Source organism: Hemibagrus wyckioides, linkage group LG13 (genome assembly GCF_019097595.1).
Source record: "Hemibagrus wyckioides isolate EC202008001 linkage group LG13, SWU_Hwy_1.0, whole genome shotgun sequence".
NCBI classification, from domain to species: domain Eukaryota; kingdom Metazoa; phylum Chordata; class Actinopteri; order Siluriformes; family Bagridae; genus Hemibagrus; species Hemibagrus wyckioides.
The window spans coordinates 7,613,604-7,630,000 of record NC_080722.1 but is presented as its reverse complement, the minus strand read 5'-3'; the positions used below and the strand labels follow the sequence as shown (position 1 = coordinate 7,630,000).

General features: G+C 44.3%; 1 protein-coding gene across 2 annotated transcripts in view; it reads right to left on the bottom strand.

Annotated features, from left to right (window-relative positions):
- dock1 (dedicator of cytokinesis 1) overlaps positions 1–16,397 on the bottom strand; it is a 268,380-nt gene that overhangs the window by 157,320 nt on the left and 94,663 nt on the right. For both annotated transcript variants that reach the window (XM_058405904.1, XM_058405905.1), the window contains exons 24-25: positions 11,665–11,735; positions 3,835–3,941 (exon numbers count right to left, since the gene is read on the bottom strand). In XM_058405904.1, coding sequence (XP_058261887.1) covers positions 3,835–3,941; positions 11,665–11,735 — 178 coding nt within the window. The remainder of the gene's footprint in view (positions 1–3,834; positions 3,942–11,664; positions 11,736–16,397) is intronic.

Genomic DNA, 16,397 nt, shown 5'->3' with positions numbered 1-16,397 from the left:
AGACGACATTATTTCTAACACGATATTCCTGGAGAAGCAAGAATATTAAAACAGGTCCATTTCATTGCACTACATCTCCAGTTCTCTTGGCAGAACCAGACAGTCTTCACTGTCAATTCTTCCTTCACGTTTTCCTCAACAAATAATTAGAGTAATTTAAGCATTACAGCCATTCTATAATAGTTTTCCTTGACAAGAGCCTGTAACGGCTGCAACATTCCCACAAGAAGCAAACTACAAAAGACCCGAATGCCTCAGGGATCAGAGTACAGGAACAGCATCATGCAAAACGGCACTTTCACCACATTTCCCATCTAAACACATGTAAACATGGGGGAAGGGTCACATACACTAGAACATGTCGCTTAAGATCGTCCATCATCCGTTTTACAGCAAACGCTGCCCCTGTCCAAGTTTTTACACCCGCTTCTGTGCCACATCTTTCATATCACCACATGCACAGAGCTGTGGGGCTAAAAGGTTGAAAAGCATATAAAGCTCCCACATGGAGTGTTTTATGTCACATAGTTGCCTGTGTTTTATGGTAAGAGCTTTCTCGGGCTGGACAGATAGCGTTTTATGAAGCTAAAAACATATGTACGCTGTAAATCCAGAAAAACGCCAGTGAATTTGGGAAACTACACACGGTGTGGAGCTCTCAATTCAAGCTCAGGGACCTGAGTTCAGCTTTAGACCCTCTGTCATTATCTAATGTTTCACAGTAGAACCACACCGACTGCTACATATCATTTAATTAATAAATAAAAAAAATAAGAAATTAAATAAATGAATAAATAAATAGACAAATAAATAAATGGATAAATAAATAAAATAAATGGATAAATACATAAAAATAAATGAATAAATGAATAAATAAATAAATGTGTATAAATAAGACAAATAAATAAATGGATAAATAAACACATTTTAAAAATAAATGAGTGAATGAATGAACAAATAAACAAATAAATAAATAAATAAAAATAGCTGGATAAGTAAATAAATATATAAATAAATAAAAACCTATTAAAACAGTAAAAATACCCCCAAACACATCTGATGGGTTTTTAAGATTTTATTATTTATATACTATTTTTTCCCCTATTTTTTATGCTGTTGTTTGTTTCATCACACAATGTCTAGAAAACAAATATTCAACTCAAATATGAAAAACTTCCACTGCAGTTCATTTTGGCATGAACAGAGTCGACCTAGAAGGCAATTCGATTCACTACCACTAACTGAGATGAGCAGATAAAATAAGCAAATATTCTTAAATAGCTGCGACTAGAAACTAATGTAAACAACATACTTGTAAAATAACAGCTGGAATAATGTGATGATCCATAAAATCTGTACATCACGCATGAACTAAATCTTAATCGGACTTTCTTCGATACGCACCCAGCTCATCCGAATCATTTCCCCTGTATCAGAAAACCTAACAAGTATTAGTTTACACACTAGGTCATACACATATGAACAGTTTAGACCCAAAAAGCATCACCAAAAACATATCTGGCGTTCCACAAAGCACTGGGAACTGTGACACGAGATGTTACCTGCTCTCAGTTTGGTCATAATGGCCGCCATCACCGAGTCCTGCTTCGGTTTAAACTCCCACAGGTAAACCCCGAAGCTTCCGCTGAACAACCAGTGCTGATTTTTTCCCCTCACAGTCATAAACCAGTAGCATCATGTTGAATAAACACATTCCTTTATCATATTTAAGATAACACATTTCAGGTGTGTCACATTGATTTGGCTAACTCAGTGAAAAGGAGATTCAGTAGCTTGTTTACATTTGATTTGTTTTAAACTGGATATATTTATCTACTTATCAGTGACTTATGGTAAAGGGACACTCTCTCTCTCGTTCTCTCTCTCAGGCATAACCACAGTGTGTACAGTAATTTAATAAAGATTTACACAGGCTGGGGAATCCCACAGTAATTGCTTTGTGCCCAGTGATATTTATTAGCGAGGGAGAGTTTAAACTCCCATGCTGCTTTTCCAGGTTAGGATGAATACAGTGAGGACACGGCAGCTCCTACTCATTCTTCATGTTAATGTACTGCTTTATTATAGTGCTGTAGATGTGACTAGTGTCAAGTGAGAACCTTCGTGGACGTAAGCCTAGTGTACAGAGGACACACAAGGGAAGCGATCTGAAGGCATTTCATGATTAATGATAAACGCAGTGTAGGCTGTAATGTGTGAAAAGATCAGGAGAGGGATAGATCCTACTACGTCTCTGTATGATACGAGTAACCTGATGAAACATCTCATGCTGCTTAAGCAGTATTTTAATAGAGTTCAGGAGGCTGGCTGTGAGCGTGCAGAGCAGTATCAGTGGATGTTGGGAAACGAACGAGCAGTGCTGTGAAGATATTCACAAGCATGGAGCAAAGAAACTCATGAGTGAGAGAGAGAGAGAGAGAATTAGGGAGAGGGAGAGAGAGAGAGAGAGAGAGAGAGAGAGAGAGAGAGAGAGAGAGAGAATTAGGGAGAGACTGTGAGAAAGAGACAGAGTGAGAAACAGAGAGAGAGAGAGAATTAGGGAGAGAGAGAGAGAGAGAGAGAGAGAATTAGGGAGAGACTGTGAGAAAGAGACAGAGTGAGAAACAGAGAGAGAGTGAGAGAGAGAGAGAGAGAGAGAGAGAGAGAGAGAATTAGGGAGAGACTGTGAGAAAGAGACAGAGTGAGAAACAGAGAGAGAGAGTGAGAGAGAGAGAGAGAGAGAGAGAGAGAGAGAGAATTAGGGAGAGACTGTGAGAAAGAGACAGAGTGAGAAACAGAGAGAGAGAGAGTGAGAGAGAGAGAGAGAGAGAGAGAGAGAGAGAATTAGGGAGAGACTGTGAGAAAGAGACAGAGTGAGAAACAGAGAGAGAGAGTGAGAGAGAGAGAGAATTAGGGAGAGACAGTGTGAGAAAGAGACAGTGTGACACAGAATGAGAGAGAGTGAAAGAAATATGATGCAAGACAGATGGTGAGAGAGAGAGTCACAGAGAGAGGAAGAAAGAGACAAACAGTGTAAGAGGCAAAATGAGGGAGAGAAAGTGAGAGAGAGAGAGAGAGAGAGAGAGATGATGCAAGACAGAGAGAGACATGAGAGAGACAGAGAATGAAAGAAAGACAGTGAGAGGCAGACAAGTGAGAGAATCAGAGCAACAATGTGAGAAGGAAAGCAAGAGTGAGACACAGAGAGAGAGAGAGAGAGAGAGAGAGACACACTAACAGCACCTCAGCACTATTAAAGACACTGTTTAAATGACATCACATTAAAGAATAAATCTCATTTCCCATACATTCCCTGCAGTGACTAACAAACCCAGCTGAATCAAACGTTCCCTCTGATGCCCCTGGTTGTGTAATAAGAAGCATTTCACCCAGTGTCTGCACAGAGGAGGAGAAAACACGGAGAAGAAGTTGGCACGATGCATCCCTGCATTTTCCGATTATGAAAAATAAACCCCGTCCTCTATCAGTGCATGCAATATTAACCTAACACCAGAGGCTACAGTGAGAGAAATTACAGAAAAATAAAATATGATGACATTTGGTTTGTTTGGTGGATAAAGATCTTCAGAGGGGGTTTTTAGCCCTGAAGGTATTTAACCCCAAAACACTCTATTAACCTGCAGTCATGCTGCGCGCACACACACAGCAGCACTAAAGACCTGATGCACACAAGAAACTCAGCATTTTAGGAAAAAATAAATAAAATATAGGTAAGAATTTTAAATAGGCACGTACACCTAGCATGATTAGCATCATCACATGCTGCACTCTCACAGTCACCTTTAGAGGGCGGTATAGAGTGTGTTAGCGTACCATGTTGTGTGAAGAGGTCACTGTAGACGATGTCGATCATGCAGTAGAGCTTCTGCTTCACCAAGCGACCGGGCGGCACCTTCAGGATGAACTCGCTGAACAGTTTACTGAAGACGCAGAGAGAATAAAAATCATCATCATCATCATCATCATCACCACCATCACTACAAACAGTTTTTTCAGAACACGCACATTCATACTAAACACATCAACCCCAGTTTCAAGAAAGAAAAAAATGAGGGCAAAATAAATGACTTACCAAAGTTCATATATAATAATCTAATAAAAGTGAAAAGTACAGCTAACAAACATTCCTGAGGTCCGTGAGGACAGTATGGAAATATTATGTAAGGAATAACATGTCAGAAAAAATGCTCCACTTCATTATTTTCCCATAAGAACAGGAGCTGAAGTGTTTTATTCCACAAAAATGTCATTATTTTTTTATTTTATTATTATTATTATTTTTTTTATTTATTTTTTTTTTTTTTACAGGAGCCTGTTTTAGGAGTCGTCTATAAAAATCAATCACATTAAGCTTTAGGATTTTGTGTGAATGTGGGATGTAATGTGTAACAGCATGCATTGTATTGGGAGATGGATTACACAACGGATTAAACCATTAAACACACACAGTCTTGTAGTAGAGCTGGCTTAAGTGTGTGTGTGGAGAGTGTGAGAGAGAGAGAGAGAGAGAGAGAGGGAGACAAACAGAGAGAGAGAGACAGTGTGTGAAAGAGAGAGAGCGCGTGAGAGAGAGAGAGAGAGGGAGGGAGACAGTAAGAGAGAGAGAGAGAGAAGGAGGGAGGGAGGGAGGGAGGGAGACAGTAAGAGACAGAGACAGAGAGAAGGAGGGAGGGAGACAGTAAGAGACAGAGAGAGAGACAGACAGTGTGTGTGTGTGTGTGTGTGAGTGAGAGAGAGACAGACTGTGTGTGGGGGTAGACTGTGGGGGGGGGGGCAGTAAGAGACAGACAGAGACAGCGAGACTGTCTGTGTGTGTGTGTGTGTGTGTGTGTGTGTAAGATGGCACAGTTGGGACTGTTTGTACACTGTAACACACACACTAATAGCTCCACATTGAGCAGTGTTGGGCATGGCACAGTTTCAGCACTGATCTGGCAGCTGGACCTCGCTCTCAGGGTAACACACTGCACAGTGTACAGCTTCTTCCCCAGCAGCAGGTGTGAGCAGAAAGGTGGAGGGGAAAAATAAAAGAAGATGGATGAAGCGTGTTGGAGAGGCTCTTAGCTGCTGTAACAGTGTTTTCAGGAAAACAAACCTGCCACTACTAAATCATTCATGCTCTCTGTTTAAATAAAAGGAAGCCTAATGGGTTCTTTGTGAACGTGTGTATCAAGTGTCCCTCTGTGACTGCCTCTCAGTTCACAGGGGGGAGAAACTAATCCAGTGCAATGTGTGTGTGCGGCCTGGAAACATCCAGCACACGGGAGTTAGCAAACACCAACAGAGCCTAGGGAAGCTACATACACAGACCAACACACCCGACACCCCCATACACCCCCCCCCCACACACACACAGACCAACACACCCGACACCCCCATACACCCCCCCCCACACACACAGACCAACACACCCGACACCCCCATACACCCCCCCACACACACAAACCAACACACCCGACACCCCCATACAACACACACACAAACCAACACACCCGACACCCCCATACACCCCCCCCATACACACACACAAACCAACACACCCGACACCCCCCATACACCCCCCCCATACACACACACAAACCAACACACCCGACACCCCCATACACCCCCCCACACACACACAAACCAACACACCCGACACCCCCATACAACACACACACACAAACCAACACACCCGACACCCCCATACACCCCCCCATACACACACACAAACCAACACACCCGACACCCCCATACACCCCCCCATACACACACACAAACCAACACACCCGACACCCCCATACACCCCCCCATACACACACACAAACCAACACACCCGACACCCCCATACACCCCCCCCATACACACACACAAACCAACACACCCGACACCCCCATACACCCCCCCCATACACACACACAAACCAACACACCCGACACCCCCATACACCCCCCCATACACACACACAAACCAACACACCCGACACCCCCATACACCCCCCCATACACACACACAAACCAACACACCCGACACCCCCATACACCCCCCCATACACACACACAAACCAACACACCCGACACCCCCATACACCCCCCCATACACACACACAAACCAACACACCCGACACCCCCATACACCCCCCCCATACACACACACAAACCAACACACCCGACACCCCCATACACCCCCCCCATACACACACACAAACCAACACCCCCGACACCCCCATACACCCCCCCCATACACACACACAAACCAACACACCCGACACCCCCCATACACACACACAAACCAACACACCCGACACCCCCATACACCCCCCCCATACACACACACAAACCAACACCCCCGACACCCCCATACACCCCCCCCATACACACACACAAACCAACACCCCCGACACCCCCATACACCCCCCCCCATACACACACACAAACCAACACACCCGACACCCCCATACACCCCCCCCATACACACACACAAACCAACACACCCGACACCCCCATACACCCCCCCATACACACACAAACCAACACACCCGACACCCCCATACACCCCCCCCATACACACACACAAACCAACACACCCGACACCCCCATACACCCCCCCACACACACACAAACCAACACACCCGACACCCCCATACACCCACCCCATACACACACACAAACCAACACCCCCGACACCCCCATACACCCCCCCCATACACACACACAAACCAACACCCCGACACCCCCATACACCCCCCCCCATACACACACACAAACCAACACACCCGACACCCCCATACACCCCCCCCCATACACACACACAAACCAACACACCCGACACCCCCATACACCCCCCCAATACACACACACAAACCAACACACCCGACACCCCCATACACCCCCCCCATACACACACACAAACCAACACACCCGACACCCCCATACACCCCCCCCATACACACACACAAACCAACACACCCGACACCCCCATATACCCCCCCCCACACACACACACAAACCAACACACCCGACACCCCCATACACCCCCCCCCCACACACACACCAACCAACACACCCGACACCCCCCCACACACCCGACACCACACACACACACAAACCAACACCCCCGACACCCCCATATACACCCCCACACACACACAAACCAACACACGCGACACCCCCATATACACCCCCCCACACACAAACCAACACACCCGACACCCCCATATACACCCCCCCCACACACAAACCAACACACCCGACACCCCCATACACCCCCCCACACACACACCAACACACCCGACACCCCCATATACACCCCCCCACACACAAACCAACACACCCGACACCCCCATATACACCCCCACACACACAAACCAACACACCCGACACCCCCATATACACCCCCCACACACAAAACCAACACACCCGACACCCCCATATACACCCCCCCACACACACAAACCAACACACCCGACACCCCCATATACACCCCCCCACACACAAACCAACACACCCGACACCCCCATACACCCCCCCCACACACATACAAACCAACACACCCGACACCCCCATATACACCCCCCACACACACAAACCAACACACCCGACACCCCCATATACACCCCCCCCCCACACACAAACCAACACACCCGACACCCCCATATACACCCCCCCCACACACACACCAACCAACACACCCGACACCCCCATATACACCCCCCCACACACACACAAACCAACACACCCATACACCCCCCCACACACACACACACACACAAACCAACACACGCGACACCCCCATATACACCCCCCCACACACAAACCAACACACCCGACACCCCCATATACACCCCCCCACACACAAACCAACACACCCGACACCCCCATATACACCCCCCCCCACACACACAAACCAACACACCCGACACCCCCATATACACCCCCCCCACACACACACAAACCAACACACCCGACACCCCCATATACACCCCCCCACACACACACAAACCAACACACCTGACACCCCCATATACACCTCCCCCACACACACACAAACCAACACACCCGACACCCCCATATACACCCCCCCACACACACACACAAACCAACACACCCGACACCCCCCTATACACCCCCAAACACACCAACCAACACACCCGACACCCCCCCCCACACACACACAAACCAACACACCCGACACCCCCATACACCCCGTTTTCACGCAAACCTACACGCCCGACACCCCCATACACAACCCCCCCAAACCCGACACCCCTTTATGCACCCCCCCCCCACACACACACCCCCCAACTACACACAAACCAACACACCTGACACCCCCATACACACACCACCCTCCCCCCCCCCCACACAGCGGGCCCACCCACACATACCTGCACACACAGCAGCACCACCCCCGAATACATACCAACACACACAACCCCAACAAACACACACACACACAGAAGCCCCACCATACATACACAACAACAACACACATACACACACACTCCCTTAGAGGCCATGCTACGAAGGTGGTGTGTAAATACATGGGAGAGTTTGTTAAGACAGCGAGTCTGATTACTCATTAGACTTGATGTTTAATGTATTTACGTTAAAGCCCCAATCGGACCCGCTGTGACTCCCAGCCAGACGTGTGCTATACAGGAAATCTGCTTCAAGCTCCTGGCTAGTAAACACTGAGCAGGAGGAGGATGATTGTGTGGATTTTTCATCGACTAGAGCTTTATCAGAAGAGGCCTAGCTTATGACGTATACACGACTGGCTGGATTTCACACAGTCTTGCTTCAGATCTCCAACAGACACTCTTTCTCTCTCCTTTAAAAAACACAGACCCATTGCGAGGAATCTGGTTTACATAGTAATCCATAGAGGGGTTTTGCAATAAAACTCAAGAGCTATCCTCCCTCTTCTGCATACACACTCACAAACATGTGGTCACTTACGTTCCTAAATCAGGACAGTTTTACTGCCTCCCTAATTAACCCTTACATACTGTTCATATTCCATGCCTTCACAGTATGGTCAATATACAAGAATAGTACGAATGACAGATCTTTTAAAAATGTATAAATAGTCTATCTGTCGTTAATAAATGGATGATCAATCATTAATCAATGTTTCAGTGAGCAGGAAGAGTGTATTTGGATAAAAACCAAGCACCAATCAAATCAAGTTACCCCTTGCCCACTATGTCCTTTTGCCATAACCTCAGTCACTGAAATGTCAGCTCCGGTACCTTTATGAGCTTATGACCCCCTCAACCCCCCTTTTTATATTACTGTACCATGCTCAGAGGAATGCGCTCCCTGCACTCTTCCACATACATGACCTCACAGACACCCACCCCATGGCTACTGGCCCTGTGATTGACCACAGAAACAGAGTATGAGTATCGCACCATTAAAGCAGCCACGAAACATCAGAAATTTAAACTCATGATCATAAGAAGGACGCTGTACCTATAACACAGCAATCTGCCAAAGCTTACAATGTTTCCGTTATTAATGAAGCATGTTGTTTATAGTCAATTGTATGCCTGTTTTAGTTTCTGAAGGTGCTCATTTTTTGTGATTAAATGAAAAAACTAGGCTTTCTTAATAAGTTTGCCAGTTTAGCCAAACACGTTCCAGTACATTTCCTCTTGTTACGAGTCATCAAGCCAATGTTCTTCCACAAATAACATTTTGCCAAAAATAAGTACTCTATAAGGAGGTTAAACACCTAACTGATAAGATGGACGATGAAGTGATTCGGTCCAATAATTCCACTTCTCTTGCATAACATTCGCTATGCAAAAAAACACAATACGCGGTCATGTGATATTTGGACCAATCGCAGACAAGGGGGAGTGCTGTTTAAGTCTTCTGATTGGGTGTCTGCATACAGCTGTGGGTAATGTTTGTAGCATAAAGCTGGTACAGATTTTATGACTTGTTAGGGAAAGCTTGTTATAAGGGTTTATAATGGAAAACACAAGCATAAATATGAGTGTTTGTACAGCACAAACAAGTGCCTCATGTACGGGTTTCAGAGTAACACCGGCACGGTCTCTATGTGCCAATAATAATCAAACGATGCCAACGGACCACATTAACCTGTGCAACCGCTGCCCGGCGTTTCCATGGCAACATGACTAACATGATTAATCAGAGAGTGAATTAAAATGGGGGGAAAAAGAGAGACTTAAAATATTTAAATGCATCTATGTGCTGTTATGTGTGTGTGTGTGTTAAAACGATGATGAAATCAGCCACTTAGACAAGCCAAGGGCTAAAGATAATTCCGAAATGAGGGGAAAAGCAGCTATGACAGCAGAATCTCTTTCAAAGGGCCATTTAAGAGCCCAAACTAAATGAGCATTTCTTTTCTTCTTCCACCCATAACACCACAAGAACGACGAGCGCCTAATTTGTCAAATTTGCAGAATGTAAATCCTATCTTCAGCCTTGATTTAATTTACGGCCCTCGTTGCTGCGTACGCTAAAGGCTGAGAGACGGGCGAGTTGCGGAGGAGCGTGCATTACTCACTACATACTCCCTCTACAATCAGCACACCAGCGCCACATAATTATGTCTCTCTGAGAGAAAATACATTGATCGCGAGACCTGGCCCACTGTTTCTTTATCACGTAATATATTTTTTTTCTCTTCATATCACTGCATTGCTGAATTAAACTGTACTGTCAATTACATTTAAATTTCCCAGAAGATATGAACAGCCTTAAACCTAATAGGAGAGATAACAAGACCATTACGCAGAACAGTGCTAATCGTCACACACTTTGTCTCTATTTCCATGAAGTGAGCATACCGCGATTAAGTATGCTTCCTGCCAGGGTTCCAAGAGCACTAGCTCTTCGTGGACCACTGTGATTTTTTCCCCCAGCTTTAGACATAACAGATTATCCTATTACCGGACATTAACATGTGGTATAATTGACCAGTAGCAAAATACTGGATTTTTATTCATTATTACCCTTTTTAGCCTATTGGTGTTACTTACTATTAAATAATTGAATTAATAAATTAATAAACAAACAGAGGGAACGAGAAAGAAAAAAACCAAGCAGGCCAATAAATAAAATGTCAACATCGACAGTGGAAAGTTCAGGAATTAGCTCTCTGGCAAATAGGCAAGAAAATATTATTAAAACACATTTAAATACTGAAACGGATATAAAGTGGATTATGTTCTGAGAGGCTTCATGAAATTTATTCTACACTTTGCTGGCACAAAAAGAGTGTCCAGGAGTCGTAAGTCAGACCACCATGTAAAGAAAATAAAATAGATCACTTTTAAATAGACCATGAAGCAAGACACTACCTTCAGTAGTGTCTCATAACACTCCCATAGATTACAACAGAAAATCCAGAAAGTTCTGGGTTAAATTAAACTCTAAATCTCCTCAGGTCTTGTTAACGTCACTGCTGTTTATTAGCAGCTTTGGTGTCACATGGGAAATGGCTTTCACTTCCTTACAACTCATCTCTTCATTTTTTTCCTCCCACACACTTAATGTAATGGAAAGAGTGTACCAGGTTAGTAACTCCACCAAACCGTGTGACTGCTGTCACAATGAAATGAAAAAACATACAAGCGTAGTGTAGTGTTTGTGTGCCAGTATATGATGGAGATGGAGAACCCACCTGAGCTCCTTTGGGTCGAAGACCAGTTTGACATCATTGACAATGGTAGGAACGTATTTCAGTGCTGCACCCTGGAGACAAGTGAAGACATATTCACCATCAGAAATTTCAGAGCAATCAATAAAAAGAGGGATGAATGTAACAAAAGCACTGTTAGCTATTGCTAAAATTCTAATACAAACTCCAAAAATGGGTTAATATTTAAGAAGAGATGTATATTAAAAAAAGAAAGAAAAATCTGTGACGTCAAGAATTAAAACAGATCAACAGAACATTCTCGCTGTTTACAAATTGACAAAGACTGTGAATATTATTTACACAAATCCATCCCTGGTCTCCAAACCCCATGCTGAAGAGTTCCCTAACTGGATTCTTCCTCGATGCTTTGTTGCCCAAACGAGTCAGTCAATAACTCTGCGAGTCCCCATGCTGAGCACATAGATTCACGAGCTGTAAATAAGCCTTCACACACTGACAATCAATAGCAGTGGAGCGGCTGATGAAGGGTCCAGTATTTTCACCTCTCTCCCTGCTGCTCCTCTGAGTGTGGTTCATGAATCCGTGTAATATATTTTCATTTCTACGGCCGTTTTATGATACAGAGTCTTATGAGAGGTCATGGAGGAGTGTGCAATCTATGGAGAGAGCCATGTGGATATATGGAGGAGGGTGCAAATGATTTTAACTACAGAGGGGTGATAAACTAAATGAAAAACCAACATGACGTGTCTTAGTAAGATGAAAGTCACCACCAGAAAGGAGTCTATGAAAGTTTAGGAAAACTTAGCAGCGTTCTTCCAAAAGAGCATGCAGTCTACCACAAAACCTCCCATTTCTCCCATAGTGCTCGACTGAGCTGAGATCCGGTGACCATAGAATCACATGGTTTTCATCCCCATCAAACCATTTAGTGAGCCCCTGTTCATGGGGTTGGGTCCTGGAAGAGTCTGTTTGCATCAGGATAGAAATGGTTTATCAGAGGATAAATGTGATCATTTATGATGATAGTCACAAAAACTCTCAAATTTGGACATTGCCAGAGCCACAAGGTTCTCCTTTAATTTGTCAACCATCTGAACTTCTGTCCTTTAAGCTATAGTTTGTGTATGGTGCTGCTTTCTGTTGATAACTGCGATGTACAATATTAATGACATGTCAGGACAGAAGGGAGGGCAGGAGGGGAAAATAAAGGAAGAAAGGAATTGTTTCTGGGTTAAATGGGTTTTTGAGTGCAAAACATTTTTTTTTAAAGAACTTTTGTCAGTATTACAAACTTCTTGGTAGCAAACCGAAGGTGTTGTAATGATAACAATAACTAACTACCCAACTAACCAGCCAACCACTTAACCAACCAACCAAACTGGATGGATGTGATTTTGAGTAGAACACAAAACGTTTTTTTAAAACACTTTTTGTGTCAGTATTACAAACATCCAGCAAACCAACCAAAGAAACAAATTGCTGGATGTCTGGATGGATACACAGGTGGATGGATACACAGATGGACGAACAAACTGGTGGATGGATGGACGAACAAACTGGTGGATGGATGGACTGATGTTTGGACGGAAGGATGGATAAATGAGTAGATGGCTGACTGGATGGATGAATAGATGGCTGACTGGATGGATGACTGGATGGACGGACGGACACAAATAGATGGGTGGCTGGATGGATGACTGGCTGGATAGCTGTATCACAGTAACAGACAGCTCTAGCAAATGTTAATCGAATTTATTAAAAAAAAAAATTAAAAATAGTGTTTTGTTATAGCCACATATATAATATTGTATAGCCATAACACTGTACTTGATAAATACTGTTATATCATAACCTACTGATTTCACCACACATACTCTCACACCAATATAAGGTGTATAAGTCACAGTCCTGACAACAGCAAACCAAGTGTCCTTGCTTAAGGATACAGTATTGATTTTCATGCCGTGACACAATGGAACAAACGTTGGAAGGAAAACCGGAGCTTGTGTCAGAAATTAGGCCACCTTTATTTTTTTCCCCCCAGAAGGAAATGAATCTGACCTGCTCGACACCACAGCTTAAACTGCACTGAAAACTCAAGGCAGAGGAAATTCATGATGGGGAATGTTGCAGGTGAAATACAATTTCATACCTGTGTGGGTTCCTGATTAATTTCAGTCATGAAAAGAACATAACTGCTAAGTTTCAGAAAGAAGGTAGCATGTTTTTTTCTTTCCCTGTGTCTTGGCAAAGTGAATCTGTGGTGAACAGGTGAGACAAAATTGCAGGCTGTGCCACTTGTCTCCTGGCCCAGGGTCTGGTTTAGTGATCATTAAGACTGGGGCTTTGAGTGGGAATCTACGGAGAGAAACAACAGCACATGAGGCATCTGAAGTTTCTTTGATGGGTTCTCGCTCTCCCTCTCTCTGGCTCTCTCCCTCTCTCTCTCTCTCTCTCTCTCTGGCTCTCCCTCTCTCTGGCTCTCTCCCTCTCTCTCTCTCTCTCTCTGATACAGATTTGATTTGACTGAAGTGTCAGCTTTGAAATGAGGGCAGCTCGAGTGTTTACCTTTGAAAACTAAAGAACCAAATTACATCGGAGTCTCTGGAGCCCACCTCCAGCAGGTATTGCCCCGAGAATGACAAGGTGCTGCTCGCTTTTAATGCTGTGCAATCAAGATTTTGTGCCTGTTTGCTGCCACTCTCTATACTGGGGTGTTGAGGAGTGAAGTTTGTCGGAGGGAAGGGAGGAAGGGAAGGGAGTGAAGTTTGTCGGAGGGAAGGGAGGAAGGGAAGGGAGTGAAGTTTGTCGGAGGGAAGGGAGGAAGGGAAGGGAGTGAAGTTTGTCGGAGGGAAGGGAGGAAGGGAAGGGAGTGAAGTTTGTCGGAAAGAAGGAAGGAAGGAAGGAAGGAAGGAAGGAGTGAAGTTTGTCGGAAGGAAGGAAGGAAGGAAGGAAGGAGTGAAGTTTGTCGGAAGGAAGGAAGGAAGGAAGGAGTGAAGTTTGTCGGAAGGAAGGAAGGAAGGAGTGAAGTTTGTCGGAAGGAAGGAAGGAAGGAGTGAAGTTTGTCGGAAGGAAGGAAGGAAGGAGTGAAGTTTGTCGGAAGGAAGGAAGGAAGGAAGGAAGGAAGGAGTGAAGTTTGTCGGAAGGAAGGAAGGAAGGAAGGAAGGAAGGAAGGAAGGAAGGAAGGAAGGAGTGAAGTTTGTCGGAAGGAAGGAAGGAAGGAAGGAGTGAAGTTTGTCGGAAGGAAGGAAGGAAGGAAGGAAGGAAATTATATAAAGGGAATGGTGGATAAAGGTGTGATGTGAGAAGTGAGGGGAAAGGGGAAGGAGGGTAGGAAGAAAAAAAAAAACTGAGGAAATAAACATCGTAAAAGGTGGAAGGAGGTTGAAGAGGTTAAGTAGTGGATAGGAGTTAGGAGAAGAGAGGGAGAGGAAGGAAGGAAGATGAAGATTCAAACAGGTTAAACGAGTGCGACAGAAAGGACAGAACATAACCGTTTTTCTTTCCTTGAGGACGCAAAGCCATCAGAATTCAGGATGAAACGTTTCCTTTTTCTCACCTCCTCCAGAACAAGCTGTACTGAATGGACATTAATTACACATCCTGCTACAGCATTCCTTTTCATGTGACTCTTCTAACTGTACTTTGTTTGTGTTACTCAAACAGTGTGGCGCTGACAACACGTGGGTTAGGATTCAAGGCCAGAAAGTTCCGAACATAACGTGATAGAAGCGGAGAAAGAAGAAAAGCAATGGCAGAATACCTTGAGGAGCAGCTAAAGAGTCCAGGAGTGAGGACGACGAAGAGAAAACGGACAAACGGAGAAAAACAGGGAGGAAAAAAAGAGGACACAAACAGAGTTCAGAAGAAAAACAGCCAGGAGCCAGAACACAAAGCACTAACACAATATTCAAAGCATTTAACAGTGAAACACACACATACACCAGAGGACAGAACAAATAACTTCACACTCTGAAGAGATTAAAACTAATTATATAATACACATCCCTAACACATACACTATATTGCCAAAAGTTTTGGGACATCTGCCTTTACATGCACATGAATGTAATATGGAGTTGCCCTAAATTCATCCCAAAGGTGTTCTATGGGGTTGAGGTCAGGACTCTGTGCAGGCTAGTCAAGTTCCTCTACAACAAACTCTCTCATCCATGTCTTTATGGACTTTGCTTTGTGCACTGGTGTGCAGTCATGTTGGAACAGGAAGGGGTCATGTCCAAACTGTTTCCATAAAGTTGGGAGCATGAAATTGTCCAAAATGTCTTGGTATGCTGAAGCATTAAGAGTTTCTTTCACTGGAACTAAGGGATCGAGCCCAACCCCTGAATTCAATGATTTGGAGGGGTGTCCCAAAACTTTTGGCAATACAGTGTATCAGTATTTGCACATAATAAGTGGAGATCAATCCAAATGTCAGGTAGGCTGGGTTTTACATTCATAATTTACATTTGAATCTGTGCCAGCATAAATAGAATAAAAAAAATTAAAATAAAGAAAAGCTTAGTGAAAAGAATGAATGTAAACAATTTGTTCTCTAATTACATATGTAGATTAAACATCCAGATATCCGACTGTTCAGTCTTTGGAGTGCCAGAGCAAGTAATGGGCTAATGGTTTAATGGAAGTCTATCCATTACACTGAAATGGAAATCTATCCATTATACCGACTCTGTCCATTACGCTGAAATGGAAATCTATCCATTACACCAACATCCAACTCACTGAAAATT